At 38.7% G+C, this 19,103-nt stretch overlaps 1 protein-coding gene across 2 annotated transcripts in view; it reads right to left on the minus strand.

Moving 5' to 3' along the window:
* LOC145979030 (endothelin-converting enzyme homolog) overlaps positions 1-6,014 on the minus strand; it is a 124,757-nt gene extending 118,743 nt beyond the window's left edge. Inside the window, exon 1 of one of the 2 annotated variants that reach the window (XM_083112104.1) lies at positions 5,796-6,014. In XM_083112104.1, the coding sequence (XP_082968230.1) occupies positions 5,796-5,933 (138 nt within the window). In that variant the 5' untranslated portion in view covers positions 5,934-6,014. Of the gene's footprint in view, positions 1-5,245; positions 5,302-5,795 lie in introns of those variants that run through there. The other variant, XM_083112107.1, reaches the window with a different exon arrangement.
* Positions 6,015-19,103: the final 13,089 nt, after the last annotated feature.

Below are 19,103 nucleotides of genomic sequence, written 5' to 3' on the forward strand. Positions count from 1 at the left end.
GGAATTTATAAAAAAATAAACAAATAAATGAATTGACACACGTTCAAAGGGATATTTTCATGTATAACATCGTGAATTATGATACTCTAACGATAATTGTGTACTGCTTCAAAGACATTGACAAATATTAATGAAATAACTATTTATATTTGTGGCAATTCAGGACATACTAATTTTACACCTTTTCCCACTCGAGTTCAATGCAAGGATACCTCCGCAAATATCGAATGAAAAGTTCTCATCATGTGCAATTCTCCATTATAAATTATTTCGCCGAGTCTTACTACATTCTTTTTCTTTGTTACAAACAAGTATTGTTTGCACATTACATGTAGGAGGAGAGTTGCATCTACATTTCACATTGGTCAGCTCCTTCTACTTACTTTCAGTAGCGAAAGCTTGTAGGGTAGTGTTTACCGTTCAGGACTGTGAATCTGATGGTCGTAGGTTCAAACCCTTCCGGTGGCAGAAAATTTTCGTAAGTTTTAGACATATCCCATTGTGTTCATTGTCCATACTCTGTGAAAGGGAATGATTCAGTTTGGAAGTTACGTTGGGGGAGGGGAAATATTAAATTACAAAATCTCCATTTCAACGAACCGAGTAGTGGACAAAAATTGGATAATTCTTATAAATATTAAAATTACATTGATGTTTTTAGTGGTATAATTTCAGGTAAAATCAAAGATCTTACATGGAAAATTTTACCTTGCTCTGAACTAAGCCAAAAGGCATTTCGAACCGATCTAATACATTCTCCAATACGTTTCAAAATGTTATTGAATGTTTCGATAATTTGACCAATGCATCAATTCTTGACGCTGAGACGATATTTTCTGCAACTACCTCTTCTCTTCAGTCCCTTCTGTTCTTCTCTTCTCTTCTCCTTCTTCTCTCCCCTCCTTCTGCTCTGCTTTTATCTCATATCGCCTTCCCTACTTTTTTCGCATCTTATCTCCATCCCACTCATTTCCACTCCTCCTATCTCCTCTCCTGTCTTAGATTTCCGACTCCACTGCACTCTTCCCCTCTTCTTTTCGTTCTTCTATTTTTATCTCCTTTACTCTACTCTCCACTCCCCTCTTCTCGTCTCCTCTCATATCATTTTCCTCCTCTTTTCTCTTCTTTGCTCCATTTTCCTCATCTGTTCTAGAATCTTCTTCCATTCTCCTCACTACATCTTCTCTCCTCTACTTTTCCTCTTCTCCTCTCGCTTCCTCTTTTTCCTCTCCTTTGTCACCTCTCGTTTTCTCTCACCTTTCTTCCTTTCTGTAGACTCATCAGCGATGAAATACTATAAAACCTATGTTTTTCTGTGAGAAAGAATTTTATCACTTGCGATATAATACTGATATTTTTAATAATTGTATACAATAATACTTGTTTTTATTTCTTTCGTGTGTTTTATAGATATCTATTGTGCATGTGGCAACCCTGAAACTGAGCCTAACTCTGCACGCAACCCACCAACGCCTTGTGTAAATTGGGTTGCCTAGTTTAAAATGTCGTTGTCCTAAAACTTTTGAGAGACACTGTACAAGGTCCTTTAACCGTAACTTGTCTGGAAGGTCGGGCTGTAAGTGGCAACTTTCTCGTGTTTTGAAGCTTTCAGCACGGTGTATACGACCAGACAGCACGCGCCTGCAAAGATCATAAGTCAGACAAGGATGTGCGGCGCATATTCATTAAATATGTAATTAAAACTGAAGTTATTAATTAATTTGGATCACATTTATATGTCCTTTTTTCCGTTTTTAAGTGTTTTTTTTTTACATTTTTAAGCCTTTTTTTTTGGCAATATATAGGTCTTCAACTTCCGAGCTCTAGTCATAATCCATAAGTGAAATTACAAGGAAACTTAAACATTACGTACAGTCACGGATACTGCCGGATTGTAACGATTCCATTGAAAGTCAGTGTGTTCATTACAACCCGGCAGTGTCCGTGACTGTACATATATTACGTCGTATCTGCAGCCATGAGGTCTGTGTATTACTGAACACAGAAGATTTCTCTGCATCGCACACTCAGTGAGGCAACAACCTCCGAGTTCACTTTTCACTCTGAAGAGTGTTTGTCTACGCACAACAAGAGGAACTTTAGCTCCTTCATCACTAATCACTGAAAGCTAGCTTTCGCTTCAGGGAAAGATGTACGACTAAATGTTACGTGAACTTTTAAACATGTACTGCATCGAACCACTTTCGCTCGCTCGTTCTTGTCTGAGTCTCCCACGCTCGAGCGTTTGCAATGCAGTATCATTTTAATGTCACAATAATCGTAGACACATATATATAAAATATCCGCATTGGTAGTTTCAGCCCATAATCATTTCTTTCATTTTCACATATCACTGTATTGGTAAGATACACTAAACCAGTGATTTCCAAAGTGTGCGCCGCGGCTCGATTACAGAGAACGTCTGGACTAAACTACATTTTAGCATGGAGATTATGACTGTGTTCACGTAAGTTACAATTTCACTGCGTCTTTCATCTCACGATCAATATTTGAGGTCCCACTACCATAGACAAATGACTGTTATACGTGTACCACTGAGCTTCAAGTGTATACCGCTCGTTTTGCATGTTCGAGCGTTATTCGCTCAAGCGAAGAACTCTTAATTCCGCACACCTATCTAGCGTCGTCTGTGCAGCTGGAGACTAAAGGCCGAATCACACGGAACTGGATTTCCAGTAGGAATGCCCTAGTTGGCGCTGAACTGGATACCTGGGTGGAAATCATGGCCGCCTGGCTGACTACTTGACTGGCTTTGGCGATTAGGCCATGTTGTAAATGCAACTGGCTTTCTCTGCAAAATTCTGTGAAACAGTCAATGAGGGCGAAGTTTGGCCATGCGAAGATAATCTGTAAGTTGGCCAAAGGAAAGTTTTTGTCTGTGGTTTGCGAGTGTTGGTTGTTTTCGCTCGCTTCCCGATAAAAGAAAAAGTAACAGAGGTGATCTGCATTTGTGTTCAGTTCATTAATATTTAATTATTTTTGCAAAGCTTTGCACGTGACAAATATGATTAGCCAATAATGAGCATCCTTATTATTACAAGTGTATTAAATGTGTGACATATTTAGTTGAACAAAATATTTTGTTATGAATTAATCCTGCGAATCTCACGCATGAATATGCATACCAGAGTTCATTAAAAAGCTTGTTCAGTACGCATTTAATTTTCATACTTTCTTTCGAGCCGATTTCTAGTCCATAATTTTGGCGCCAATGTGTAATGCGGGAACAAGCCTGGCACTATTCAGTAGAGCAACAGACACGCGACGCGACGGTAAGAATGTCTGCAGGGCAACTCAGGGCGCACACATCGAGTTGCATTGACAATTTTCCTAAAGTCTGAGAATTTCTACATCAAGGTATGTAATAATAATAGGTTTTTAACATATTTTTTCCTTAGCAGGTAAATAAGAAATAAGTTACGTCAGAGTTTCATTTAAAAACGCAACAACTGATGAAGTTTTATAGAGCCTAAAATAACCTATTTTGCTTGTTAGAACCTATTCTAGGTTTATGCGCCTAAATCAAGCCTTTTTTAGGTTTTTATATATATTAGTATGTTAGAAGAGTTAAACAGCAGCTGTGAGCAGTATGGGATGAATATTAATGTACAGTGAAAGAATCCATCAAGTGGGTAGCTTCAAGTACCTCGGATGCACTATAAGCAGTGACATGAGCTGCAACCAAGAAGTGAAAATGAGAATCGCAATAGCAAAAGAAGCTTTCAATAGAAGAAAAAATGTTTTTGTGGACCCATGGACATAGGTCTAAGGAAGAGATTAGTGAAATGTTTTGTGTGGAGTGTAGCACTATATGGTGCAGAAACCTGGACGTTGAGAAGAAATGAAGAGAAACGACTCGAAGCTTTTTAAATGTGGACATGGCGAAAAATGGAGCGTGTAAAATGGACGGACAAGGTAAGAAACGAAGCCGTACTGAAAAGAGTTGGTGAAAAAAGATCTATACTGGAGACCATCAAGAAGAGGAAAAGAAACTGGTTAGGACACTGTCTAAGAAGAAACTGCCTGCTAAGGGATGCCTTGGAGGGAATGGTTGAAGGAGGAAAAGTCCGTGGAAGAAAGAGATATCAGCTTATGGATGATATTAAATTAACTGGGTCGTATGCTATTACGAAGCGTAAGGCAGAGAATAGGGAAAGCTGGAGATTGCAGTGAAAGACCTGCCAATTAGGCGGAAAACAATGAATGAATGAATATATATATTAAGGTTTTTCTGGATTTTTATGTCACACAGAGGTATTTGCTCGGTTTGATACCAAAAAATCAATGACTAATGTGTTTGAAACACATTTTCTGTCGATTTCCCTCGCTTTATTTTCCACGCAGCTTTCTTTTCCTTTTCTTCTTCGATAAAAATAAATGCTAAACTGTGAAGAGTGTCAGTGTATTCAATGAGATTTGGATTAACAAAAGTAGCATTTTTTCACGTCTATGCAGAAACATTCACGCAGAATACCCGGAACTAATAATTCACGGATAATTTCAGGAATTCAAGGAATTCCCAGTGACTAGCCACCCTGGTATTGTGCAGCAAATCATAGATACTTGATTCATTCTTCAGATCAACAAGTAACTTTTCCTAACAGCACAAATATAGGATTACAATAATTTGTGGATAATTTTGAAAATTATGTATGCAAATGAAAATTTTGTTAGAAAATTAATATTTGGTTGTTACATATAGCTATTAAATTTTTTTACGGTTCTTTTGAAATTTTGTTTTTGAAGATGTACAAAATCGATATTTTTCAGGAGTTTTGAAGCATTTTAAGTTTCTTTTGGAACCTACTGCAGGATTTTTCGTGCCTAATTTAAGATTTTTAGAGCCTATTTTAGGATTTTTAGAGCCTATTTTAGGAATCTAAAAGCACACTTTTTAGGACCTAAAAATTCGAGGTCTAGTAATAAGGTGTGTTAAAGAAATCATTATTTACACTTCAAAATTTCAATTTCTCGATCCCTCAAAGCCAGTGGTTCTCAACCTTTTTCAGTCCGCGACCCACCTTAAAGGATATTACACTTCATGGTACCCATAAGCATCGAGTACTTTAAGATGCCCTCTTTTACGCTTGCTCAAACTAATTACACATACTCCATCCTAGAAAAGTAAATATCTAAATTAAAAGACTAAATTACTCTAGTAGTCTAACATCTAACTAAACACACAAGCGGAAATTGAAAACATTTTTTTTTTCTTTTTACTTACTGAACTAATGTAACGGTTGTGTCTGCCTTTTCCGCATAAGCTGGAGTATGTTGGGTTCAATAGTGGTTAACTTTAGTCGTAAATCTGAGTCTATTTCTGCACTTGCTTTTCACTTGAATCTGAGATCAAAAACCCTTTTCACATAAATATGTGGTGGAGAACAGCATGAGGAACTTTAAAGCGTCATCCGAATGGCGGTCGGAAATATAAAGCGGCGTGCATGTGACGGATAATTAAAAACTTATTGCTGTGACCGAAACGGAAACGACATATATCCGATTCTCTTGAGTTAAACATCAGAGAGATGCCGGTAAAAAGCAATGGTAGAGCGTGAATAACAGAAATGTAGAGTTTAGACAACGTACAACATGGGTTGAATTTAAATTGTTAACAATATCTTAGTAATTTAAAGGCAATAGGTTTTAAGACACGGTAAATACATTTTAGAGACCGATTTCGCCACCCACCAAACGTCCCATAGGTTGAGAAACGATGCTCTCGGCGGAACACGCTCCCAAAAATGTAGCAAGAAAACGGTCACGTGACTTACCTTGTTTCCCATAACCGGCGAGAAGGAGGTGTGGACCGGATCCGACAGAGAATCGGAAACTGGGGAAGTGTCGACGGGAACTGTCACTGTATATATCCTCTGCCGGGGGCAGGAAGTGAAAGGCAGGAGGAGGTGCATTGTTTTCGGGGGCGGGAGAGGGGAGAGAGAGAGAGTAGTTGCAGCAGCTATCCCCTGGACCAATCTTGCACAAGTCCAGCGACACGAGCAATTTCACCGTAACCTTGGGTTAAATCTCAGCCGCCGCCTCTGGGTGACCCCGCGTGGTGACGGTCAGCGCAGTAAGAAGTCGACGCGGCTGAGTGGCTGGCAAAAAACGAACTGGCGACGCCGTTTGGGTTCGGTGGCTAAGGAAAAACAATGATATGGTTTGCGGGAGGGGAGGGGACATTTGCTGTGATTCTTGTATGCGTCATCCAGCGTGCGTGTGTGGATTGAATGGCAATGAGATTAGAGGAGGAAGAATTGGTATTCCTCTGCGAAACTGCTGGTGGAATCCCTCGCATCTCAAGATGACGATGGTAACATGTTCCAAGTGTGAAATTTTCACGCTTCTTGAGTTGGAGTTTCTTGTTTTAGGTCCAATTTTTGCACAGAGGCTAATCGGTACTGGTTTGAAGTGGGATTCGAACCAGCAGCCCTGTAGCTAGATATTTTGGCACCCTAGGCAGGATTATGGTCTGGCGCCCCCTTTCCCCGCACTACCAAGCACGGCCATTTTATGTACGTCCTTCGATATTATGCTTTGTGATATTTACATCCTAGACATTTTGAAATGAGAAGACAAACAAAAACTCACTGAAAAAATTGAAAATTCCTAGCTTGCATTTTAATTTTAAGAAGTTCAGTATATTTAAGAATATTTCAGTTATGTCTTAGAGCCTGAAGAACATCTTTAAAAAACATACTATTATTACTGCTCTGGAAAACAGAAAAATGCAAGTGTAAATTTCTCCGTAGCTTATTCTATTTTTTTTTAAAGAAAACTTTAAATGACGCCCTAGGCTTCAGGCCCCCAAGCGCCTCGCTATGAGCATGACAACTTTGAATAAACAAAAACCTGAAATAATAGTCTAGGACCATGGTTCCCAAAGTGTGCCCTGGGGCGCAGTGCCTGGCTTACAGGGGTGCCTCGAAATGTTCGATTATTTCCACTGATATGATATGATTGTTCCAAATATGTGCTTATTTAGTACTTTTTATACATAAACTGTTTCTGAATTTGAAATATGTGTTTATTTCTTGACTTAATGCAAGCAACCTAACCACACTAACTGAGCGTTGCAAGTGGTAGATAGGCCTGCATCTTAAGCACTAAATTGTAAATTGAGTAGTGATGCCAAAGAGAAATACGAGATGAAGATTGTCGATCGTAATGTCTCGTGTTCTCGACATGGAATAATACTCGGTCCACGTTGCGTTCCATTATTTAATGTTGTTTGGGAACGAACCTGACGGACTGGGTTTATATTTTCACTCCTTGCATTACAGTAAATTCCATATTTTACAATTACATTAATGCTTTGAACGAAAATAATACCTAAAAAACATCGAACACACGTGCACACCACTCTTCTCACACACATGCACGTGGAAACAAACGCACAAACCTAAGTTTTAACTTCCAAGTGAATGTCCAAATAACAGTAAATGGAGAAGCACGATGTGCGAAACATGGGATTTTTCACATAAAGAATGCGTCTATTTGTGACATACGTGGTTTCTATTAATAGACAATGAAACAATTATGAGAGAAATTAACATGCATTTTCGTCTTCAGGTGCTGAGGAAGGAAACAGACTGACTGGAAAAAATAAAACATGGTGCTATTGATGGTGTGTTGGTTGGCGTACAGAGCTTTCATCAGTGAGGTCTAGGTTCGATCCCCACCAAGAACAATTTTTTTTATTCTTTTCTATTAGTGAAGAAGTATGTAATATTGTTTTCTAGGAATTTTGACGAAAGGGTACGCATCAAATTTGTTCGTTTAATCTGTATTTTCATTCTTCTAATAAGTTCTTTATCACAAGGGGATATAGAGATTCTCTATCTAGGCGATGGATATCTTCTCAATGGTTACGTAGCTACGATTCTCCAGTTCTTTCCACCCACTTGTCTTATTTATTTACTTCATTCATATCAACTCACAAAATACCATGAATCTAACGGAAACACACAGATGTAAATTAAAACTTTTAGATTACAATTTAGTTCATCATACCAACCTGTGTCCTTCTCCCTTGTTTATTTATAGTTATAAATAAAATCCCATTGGAGCATGGAAAAACCTTTCACTGTTCATAAGTCAGTCATTGTTGTTCTCTGCAGTTTTCAATGCAACATTCAGGCTCTCTGATCGTGGATCGTACGTTTCACATCAGGTATCCACATAATTTAATATATTTATAAGTGGTTTTGTTTTAAGCCAAATTCTCCATTTTTATTCTTTCCATACATGATATCAATATCACATTGCAAACAGTTATTAATGGTTTCAATGTCATTTGCTGGGAAAAAATTTTTCGTATTACTTTAGATTCGAACATGCAAACGCAAGTATCAAAGTGTTGATTGCTTTAGACAGCACTCATGATTTTGAAACGTGGAAAGGTACTCATTTTATGGGAAACGTGAAAGTTGGTGTGTGTTGACAGACTGTAGCTACTGCCATATTAGCACTGACAACTAGGAAGCGTTCTCAATGATCACGTGGCTGCATGTTTTTCGCTAATAAATAACTGCGTTTTTGTAACACATACACAAATACATCGTCGCTTCGGAACATCAAATTTTCATCTTTGCTGCTTTCAGATTACCAACATACGAAGTGGCATGCAATTCAAAACGTTTTGAATAAACCTCAGTTTTATAAATAAAATTAAAAAAATATATATAAAAAAAAACTTTCCTTTAGCTGTGCTCGAACTCGGGTTGCCCGCATGATAGTCCGATACGATAACCAACACTCCAAACGAGACCACGCGAAACTCTTTCGCAAGTAGTGGACTGAAACGCAAGTTAATTTTCAGATTGCTAATTCCCAAGGTCTTGCATTTTCTGTACTTTTGTTATTTCAGTCGCTTTGGTCTCTCCCTAGGTTAATCACGGCAATAATGAGGAATATTTTTTTGACAAAGATGATAAACAGACACACAAGAATAATCACCCTCGCAAAAAAGCCAGAACTCGAGTCTGGAACCTTTGACGCGAGGTGTGTTTCTTGTTCTAACTATATCTATGTGTTTTCGTTAGATTCATGGTATTTTGTGAGTTGATATGAATGAAGTAAATAAATAATACAAGTGGGTGGAAAGAACTGGAGAATCGTAGCTACGTAACCATTGAGAAGATATCCATCGCCTAGATAGAGAATCTCTATATCCCCTTGTGATAAAGAACTTATTAGAAGAATGAAAATACAGATTAAACGAACAAATTTGATGCGTACCCTTTCGTCAAAATTCCTAGAAAACAATATTACATACTTCTTCACTAATAGAAAAGAATAAAAAAAATTGTTCTTGGTGGGGATCGAACCTAGACCTCACTGATGAAAGCTCTGTACGCCAACCAACACACCATCAATAGCACCATGTTTTCTTTTTTCCAGTCAGTCTGTTTCCTTCCTCAACATCTGAAGACAAAAATGCATGTTAATTTCTCTCATAATTGTTTCATTGTCTATTAATAGAAACCACGTATGTCAAAAATAGACGCATTCTTTCAGTGAAAAATCCCATGTTTCGCACATCGTGCTTCTTCATTTACTGTTATTTGGACATTCACTTGGAAGTTAAAACTTAGGTTTGTGCGTTTGTTTTCACGTGCATGTGTGTGACAAGAATGGTGTGAACGTGTGTTCGATGTTTCTCTGGGCATTATTTTCGTTCAAAGCATTAATATAATTGTAAAATATGGAATTTACTGTAATGCAAGGAGTGAAAATATAAACCCAGTCCGTCAGGTTCGTTCCCAAACAACATTAAATAATGGAACGTAACGTGGACAGAGTATTATTCCATGTCGAGAACACGAGACATTACGATCGACAATCTTCATCTCGTATTTCTCTTTGGTATCACTACTCAATTTACAGAGATGTATACCCGTGACTGGTATACAAGCCGCAGAATTGCAATGCTGGTTGGGTTGTCTAGTCACAAGGCGCTTGGTGGTCAGACATGGATGGCTTGCTTCAGTGCTTCTTCAATAAGGTCGTTACAAGCCAGCAGTGTCCAAGACTGTACTGAAGATTCATTCATAAGTAAGATATCAATGAATGACTTCTAGTTCTAAATGACTGCTTGGTTGGAGTTGCATCCATTCTTTGACTATCGGAAGACGTTTCGTCGACGTAATCTTTTTTTTATCTTTCTGGTATATCGTTTGACTGCTAGACAGGCCATAGGAGAGGAAAACTTGTGACATGAAAGAACCACTATTCTCCTTTTTAAGAAGTGGATCAGTTAATGTAATTCCAGTTCTCGACAAATACATACATTACACTACAAAAGTGTATAGGGGCCTCCCCCATGGCGCAGTGGTAGCGTCATTGCCTTGTAATCAAGGGGTCCCGCGTTCGATACCCGTTGGAGGCACAAGTGGTTCGGAACCCACTTTAAACTGTAGGTCCAGTCCCGATTAGCCTTACTGTGCATAAAGTGGACTTAAAACACCAACTCAACTCAACTCAACAAAAGTGTATAGGCCAGCTACGTAGATACATTGAGGAAAAGAGGTAGTGATACAAATCATACTAATGATAAGCTATACACAAAAATAACTCAATGAGCACAAAAGAAATCGCGTGATGACCAACGTTCGTCCCCTTTTTTTACATCATTGTTCTACCCTACATTATGAAGGAATGTACAGGGTGGCTCAATAAGTCACTTAACACCCCCAGTACAAGGCCACTGCGGCATGGAACGTGAAAATGGCGATGACCAATCGTTGCCTGGCCAAGGGGGAACCACACTGACGTCACCCGCATGGTCGGCAGCCATCTTGAATTCAACTTCAGAAATTTAAATGGGAAGGGGGTCGTGCGACATATCAAAATGGGCTAGAATTTCACCAGGAAAACAACTGTGAAATTTGTTTTCACCTAACTTTAAATTTAAGGGCGATTTCCGCTTGGGAGAGTGACACGTCCTTTCCTTTTTGCTTAAATGTTTATTGTTCAAATAATCGTTAGTATGTGATTATGTGGTATTTATTGTTAGACCAATCACTGAAAATGTCCGGATATTGACTTACTGGTATGTACATATCTTGTAGTATTGGTTGGCATGGGAATTACGATTGTGTTTTGTCTTTACATAAAGGTTTAAAAGAGTGATGATGTGAATTGATCGTGTCAAGAGTAGCATATTTCCTTTTCACTGATCTGAACGAAAATCAGGGATCTGGCCCAGTTGCGCACACGCATTGTGGATGCCTGTGCTGCAATAACTCCTGAGGTTCTTCAGAATGTGGTAAGGTCATGGGAGAGACGATTACACGTGTGTGTTGCGCAAGAGGGACGTCATATTGAGCATGTGTTATAACTTTGTGGTATTGTTAACTCTGCAACAATTAAAGTTAGGTGAAAACAAATGTCACAGTTGTTTTCCTGGTGAAATTCTTGCACATTTTGATATGTCGCACGACCCCCTTCCCATTTAAATTTCTGAAATTGAATTCAAGATGGCTGCCGACCATGCGGGTGACGTCAGTGTGGTTCCCCCTTGGCCAGGTAACGATTGGTCATCGCCATTTTCACGTTCCATGCCGCAGTGGCCTTGTACTGGGGGTGTTAAGTGACTTATTGAGCCATAACTTTGTGGTATTGTTAACTCTGCAACAATTAAAGTTAGGTGAAAACAAATGTCACAGTTGTTTTCCTGGTGAAATTCTAGCCCATTTTGATATGTCGCACGACCCCCTTCCCATTTAAATTTCTGAAGTTGAATTCAAGATGGCGGGCATCAAGATGGCTGCCGACCATACGGGTGACGTCAATGTGGTTCCCCCTTGGCCTGATAACTATTGGTCATCGCCATTTTCACGTCCCATGCCGGAGTGGCCTTGTACTGGGGGTGTTAAGTGACTTATTGAGCCACCCTGTATAACTTACATTCTTTGTTACATGATCAAAGCAAAAGAAAAGAAACATGTTGGAGGAACACAAAAAGTTCATGAAGATCATGTTACATACAAAAAATATATAGTTATGGAAACGATTTTGTTGTATACAAAAAAAATGCATAAAATTGTGTTGTATATAAAACAATCAAGCATCATGCTGTATGAATGTAGAGCTCGTCTCAGAGTGCACTGCATATCACCATATTATGCAATTTATTTACAAAGTATTCAATTTAATTAGTTTTCAAAAATATAAATATTTATGACGAAATGGTTTTTCTTTTGTTAAAATGTGTACGTTTTTCCTTCAGGGAAAATATGAAAATTGTCCTGTTTTGTTTTTTGAAAAATCTGATCACCTTAGTCGAGGATTGGCTGCTACAAAGGAAGGAATGGATGCTTGACAGAGAAACACTTCTGTTAAGAAGTTACGGCAAGATGCTACAATCTCCTGGACACTTGAAGCACCTTCCATCCGCTTCATTGTTATGTATGTTCACCAAGCGTCATATGAAGATCGCCAGTGTGGCGGAACTCATTGGTTGCACCGTAAATTCTATTATGACGTAACAATGTCTATATGACCTTCGTCCAGAAGAAGCTATTATGTTTAAGATTTCCTACAGTAACAACTCCAGATAAAGCAATAAAACTGTCCTTTTATGTTGTAGAATCCCTGATGAAGTTTTTTTTGGTATGTGCACTCGGTGATGTAACCAGAGTCTACGAGCCGAGAAGAATTAGACACTCCTATATACCGCTGTATAATTACATTCATAGCAACAAAATTTACGTGCGATAATTTTAAATATAAGGTTTCGTATAGGATACACGAACCACCGGTTTCAACTCCCCTCCCTTGCAACGTCCCCCCCGGTTGTACACCAGTCGTCACAAAGTTAGTTCGCTGCTACTTTTGTCGGGAACATGAGACGCTTTTATCACTCATCAGGGCTTGCTGGGTAGAAAATAAAACACAACATTCTTTTCAAAGTTAAACACAGTTTTATAATCGCTTATATTTCCTAATCACTTACCAATAAAACACTAGAACATTCAATACTAACGTTGGGCAATTCACTCACATATAACGAAAGTCAAATTACATAATTAATTGTTTACTTTCAACTTATCGGCAAGAAAAAAACTCGAAAAACCAAAATCTATACTTCAATTCTCTCCGTTTCCAAGTTCTTATTATTCTTCACCTTCACCTGTTTTTCAAACTCAGTCTGTCGTCAGGTGAGGAACATTCAGGTGGGTTCACTTCCTCGGCTGAGATGAGAAAGTGACGTCAACACAAACAGATTGTGACGTATTTATAAACATATATAAAAGTTCCAACTACAACTCTATCAGTCTAACTATAATTGTCTGTGACTTGCACATCATATGAAGTAACAAACATTTTAAAAATCTTAACTTCTTACAAATATAAAATCTTAAACTCTCAGGTTCGTTACACCCTATGTAAAGACTTTCGTCACACAGGGTGTCCGAAAAGTCACGCAACCGAGATTTTGAACGTACGTAACTTTTGTACAAAAAGCGATGGGGACATGGAACTTACACTGGGTATTAATTTTGTCCATGTGGATATTTTTAAAACATTAAACAAGATATCCATGCTCTACATGAACGTTCAGTACACGGCAAAAGTTACTAAGGCGTAAAAAAGTGTTTGCAAGAAGGAAAGAAGAGTGTGGATAAAAGACAGATGGATACACCTGCAACACTTTCGATGAATACTTATCGAAATGGCCAAAGAACAATAATTTTTACGCACTTTATGCATTACAGACGCATTTATGGGATTAGTGGTGGCATATTCTTAAAAAGAAGTATGTTTTTCCGAAATTACAAGGTGTAATGGTAGCATTGGTCGTGCTAGAGAGCAGTACCAGTTGTGGCCGACATCTCGTTATGTTGTTGAATCAATGCCCAGATGAAATAAAGGATTTGAAATTTATCGTGCAAAAACCTATCCTAGCTAACTTTCCGTACGTTCAAAGTCTCCGTTGCGTTACTTTTCAAACACTCCGTACTTTTGAGCTGGCATAATTTCAACTTTATACAGAGTGTCCCACAAAGGGGTTTACACTATTTGAATGTTAATAACAGAGAAAGTATTACAGATAACCTGATGGAACTTTTTGTATCTAGATCTGTCATGATTAGTGCTTGTTGCCATTCATTTGTTTTTCTTTAATTTCAGTTCAGTTGCCAGTAGTGACAAGTAATTGACAAGATGGCTGAGAACCTTTCCGTTGAGCAACGGAAGTGGATTTTAGTGTGTTTGGAAAGGTGAGAACTGAAAGAAGTGCAGAGACGATGGCGGGCAGAATTTGATACTGCGCCACCGTCACGTGCAACAATTACGAAATTACGCGACAAGTTTGAGAGGGAAGGAACTGTGTGTGATCTGGGACGGTGTGGCAGGAAGAAATCAGTATCAGACGAAGCAGTGGTACAAACTTTCACAAGATCCCCCAAGGAGACCATACATATGATATGATCCATATTTTTACGTCACCAGTAGAAGATATGTCACTAATGTATTTATCTTTGTAAAAGAAAGCGTAATTTCTTTGTTATTATATGTAATAATGAACCTTGTTTGTAATGTATATCTTTTGTTTAATGTTTATTGTATTTCGAACGTGTCACATAAAGGTCCCGGGTTCGATCCCCGGCCGGTTCTAATCCGGGAACTTTTCTAACGTTGGAAGCGGCTCCGGCGCCCACCCAGCGTCGAATGACATGGGTACCTGGGGGAAACCCTGAGGGGTAAAGGCGGTCAGGGGCGTGATGGTGATCACATCACCCCCACTCACGACCGGATCAAGAAAATGTGGGGCGTTACCCTCACACCCCCTATACGCCTTCATGGCGTAGTGCTAAGCACATGGGAGCACTTTACCTTTTTTTTTACATTTCCAAAAACACTTTAAAATCCACTTCCGTTGCTCAACGGAAAGGTTCCCAGCCATCTTGTCAATTACTTGTCACTACTGACAACTGAACTGAAATTAAAGAAAAACAAATGAATGGCAACAAGCACTAATCATCACAGATCCAGATACAAAAAGTTCCATCAGGTTATCTGTAATACTTTCTCTGTTATTAACATTCAAATAGTGTAAACCCCTTTGTGGGACACTCTGTATATTTAAAAAGTGCAAGATTGCCAATGGCAAGCGTTTAAGGTCACCGCTCCGTAAGTACGTGCCATAATCATCATTTTACATAATGGCCTTCCTTAGCCATGAAGATCAACGGAATGTGACATTGCAGATGATTACTGGGTATAATGCCCGCCGTCAGTCACAGGTTCTGCAGCTCAATAGTGGCCATGTAAAGCCTCAGCAACAGATGTGGCACGAGCAATTTCCCATTAACCTATCCTACACTCTGTCCCCGGTATCTATGGAGCGAGCCTACGAAAACAAGTACCTTGCGCAAGTGGTGACTCTAGAGGGCTTGACCAATGAACGCGTTAGAAGGGAAGTGAAGGAATGCGTCTGCAGCTACCGGCCGTTTGCAGCAGCGCGCACTGCTTTGCTCCACCCACTCGCTTTCTCCCCTTCTCGGCCGTTATGCGCGGCCTTGCCCCAGATATTCCAGGGACAGGGTGTACTTTAAAGTAAACTTCCACACACTTTTATAAACTTTACTATCTTCGGAAGCATCGTTGTTCGTTTGGCTATTGCTTTAAGGCTCCTACTCTGCTGTTTTAAAGATGGACGCTATTGGCAACCCTGCCAACTGCTGTTGGAAGTTAGATCAGTGCCATGTTGGGTTGCATACGTACAGCATAATATAAAGCGCTTATAGTGCGTGAATTCTGCACCTTCGCGTTAATGTTTATCAGGAAAAGTTACATATTCTTATGATATTTACCTCTATTCAACGACTGTTGAAGTTGTTCTCCACCATGTATGTACAGGGTTTTTATAAATTTCCTCCCTGATTTTCAAGTAGCATAATGTAGTGTGTTCTTCCACTCAAACATCACCCCTTACTTCAAGTTTGTGTAGTATTTTTATATTTTACCGCCATGTGGCAACAGGGTGGAAGATCCGGGGACCATGCAGAGAACGATGCTATTCTGCAAGTTACCCTCCTGCCACCGTAAGTTTTTCTTCATGTGGGAGATTTTTTAAAGATACTAAAAGGTAAAGTGCTCCTCTGTGAATAGCACCACGCCATGAAGGCTTATAGGGGGTGTGGGGGTAACGCCCCACACTTTCTTGATCCGGTCGTGAGTGGGGGTGATGTGATCAGCATCACGCCCCTGACCGCCTTTACCCCCCCAGGGTTTCCCCCAGGTATCCATGTTATTCGACGCTGGGTGGGCGCCGGGGCCGCTTCCATCGTTAGAAAAGTTCCCGGATTTGAACCGGCCGGGGATCGAACCCGGGACCTTTAGCATGGTAGTCAGACGCGTTACCGACTTTTTTTTTATTACATTTTGCAATTTATTACATTACATTTGCAATTTACATTTCAACTCATTGGGCAAGTAAACATTACAGTAAGAAAATTAGCATACAATCTATTTCTTTTACAGTCAGGTATCTTGTGGTATTCTTGATGGAGGTAATTTACAAATTGTATATTAAAATCTGGTTGCCGATATGTCGATAGGAAATAGGCATAGTGTCCTAGGAGCCATTGTACACTTTTACGTTTTGTTTTTGGGTAATATTCAAAAGCTGGATATAAAAGAATATCTACAGAGATGTTATACACTGATGTTCGACAAATAGTACTCACAAGTTTCCTTATATAAAGCCATGATGTTTCTATTATTTGGCATTCACTCAGTCTATGGACTAAACTATCAGATACATTACATTTGGCACACATTGGCGTATTTATTAATTTAAGATCACAGAGTCTCTCTCCAGTGATTAATTTTTGGTGGACAATTATGTACCATGCTGATCGGATTCGTGATGTAAGATGGTGAGCCTGAATATTATTCCATATTTCTCTCCACTTCATTCTGGGATTTTGCTCAATAATTTTACATGTTGGTTGTTCTAATTTACATAGTCTGCGATATATTTCCGATGTCACTGGTATTGTTAATATCGGAGATTGTAATAGGGCATAACTAATATCCACTATTGTTGACTTAAAATACCATAAAGTGTCTACCAGTCTAGTAATATCAATAGGAGCCTCTAGTGAAATATAGTCCAAAGCGCTTCTCAAAACTTTACTTGTGAGGCTGAGTGGATGCTGAATCAATGTCTGCGTGTCAGCTTGAATACGTAAGGCCTGGCATTTGAGTTCTATATTCACAAGATTCATTCCTCCCTCGGCAAAAGGCAAACAAAGTAATACATGTTTCACCCTCAATATCTGACCATTCCAAATAAACCAATTTACTGCACTCTTAAGTTTATTTATATCTAACTTCCGTAGTGGGAGGATTTTTGCCATGTACCATACCTTTGACAGTGCATAGACATGTACAAAGGTCACCCTTGACTGTAAACTAAGGCTGCGAAATTTATTTGTTTGTAATATCGCTTTAACCCCAGATAATACTCTATCATAATTTAATTGGATCATAATTTGGATAGAGTGCGTATATATTATACCTAGTATACGTATCATTTGTACAACCTTAAAATTACCTCGCTGCGAGTGAGAATGAACCAAATTTAAATTCAAAATTGACGATTTTTCTTGGTTTATTTTTAATCCCGACCATTTTCCAAATTTCTGTAATACTTGACATGTTTCATCAATATCAGACTGTTCATTTATTAATACAGTAACATCGTCAGCATACGCTAACACCTTAATGGTAGTAGAGTGTATGTTAATTCCTTGAACTTTTCGGCCTATTTCAGACAGAATGGGTCTCAGTGCAATACAAGACGCTAACATCGACAACACCTTTATAAATATAGAGTTCTTTCGTCAGAAAACCATTTATTTGAATTTTTGCTGTTGCATGACTATAAAGACTTTTAAATACTGAAAGAAAATGTCCACGTATACCGTAGCCCTGCAAAACGTTAAATAGATATTCATGATTTATCGAGTCAAAAGCACGTTCAAAGTCTAATGCTAATATAGCATTTTCAGAGTTTTTGTTCTGTAGTCTATAACATGTAATTATTTCACGCATCGTTTGTAAAACATTTGTGATTTTCTTATTTAAACCAAAAACATATTGATCCTCTCCTACTAATTTGTCGACATAAGGCATAAGTCTACCAAGCATACATCGCGCCAATATTTTATAATCCGTACAAAGGAGGGTGATGGGTCTATAATGACCAGCTTCGCTTGGTTTTGGACATTTTGGGATTAGAATTATAATACCCGTATTGGAAGATTTACCCATTTGATACTTGCTAAACACTGCATTTATCCAATCCGTTATTGTTTGACTCATCAATTTCCAAAAGGTTTGATAAAACTTATTGGGTATCCCATCCCAACCAGGAGCTGAAAATTATTGCCCTACCTTAACCGCTCGAAACACTTCCTCACTTGTATATTCTTTGTTTAAGTTTTCACTTTGTTCATCTGTAAAAACCTCTGATTCGGATGCCAATTCATCCATTAAAGCTCCATTATGTGACGCTGGTTGGGAATATTGTTGCTCAAAATAATTATAAATGCAATTACGTATTTCAGGGGCTGAATTGATCTTTGTTCCCCCATTATCAAATATTTCACTAATACATTGTCTTTTAGCATTTTTTCTTTCATGAATTACATGGCTGATAGAGGCGACCTCATCGTTGTCAAAATGAGGAAGTCTACTACGAATTTTGACCCCTTGACGCCTTTCTGCAGTCATTTTTAACAATACAGCTTGTATACGTTTGACTTCAGTTTGCACTTTTTTCCCGTCTGTTGCTTGCTGAATTTGTTCACGCAATACCCTGTAGTAAAAATTATATTTATTTGTCCACTCTCTCGACCGTTCCTTACAGTAACTGATACAAAATCTTTTTATACCCGGTTTGAGAATCTCCTCCCACCAGCGGATTATATCTATCCTCCTCAGACGGTGTGTTATCCATCTCGACCATTGGTCATTAAATGCTTGTTGGAAATTTTTCTCATTAAGAATTGAAGCATTTAATTTCCAACAACCGTACCCTCTTGGGACTATTGGAATGTCCACAT

Source organism: Lepisma saccharinum, chromosome 25, assembly GCF_977018435.1.
Source record: "Lepisma saccharinum chromosome 25, izLepSacc3.1, whole genome shotgun sequence".
NCBI classification, from domain to species: domain Eukaryota; kingdom Metazoa; phylum Arthropoda; class Insecta; order Zygentoma; family Lepismatidae; genus Lepisma; species Lepisma saccharinum.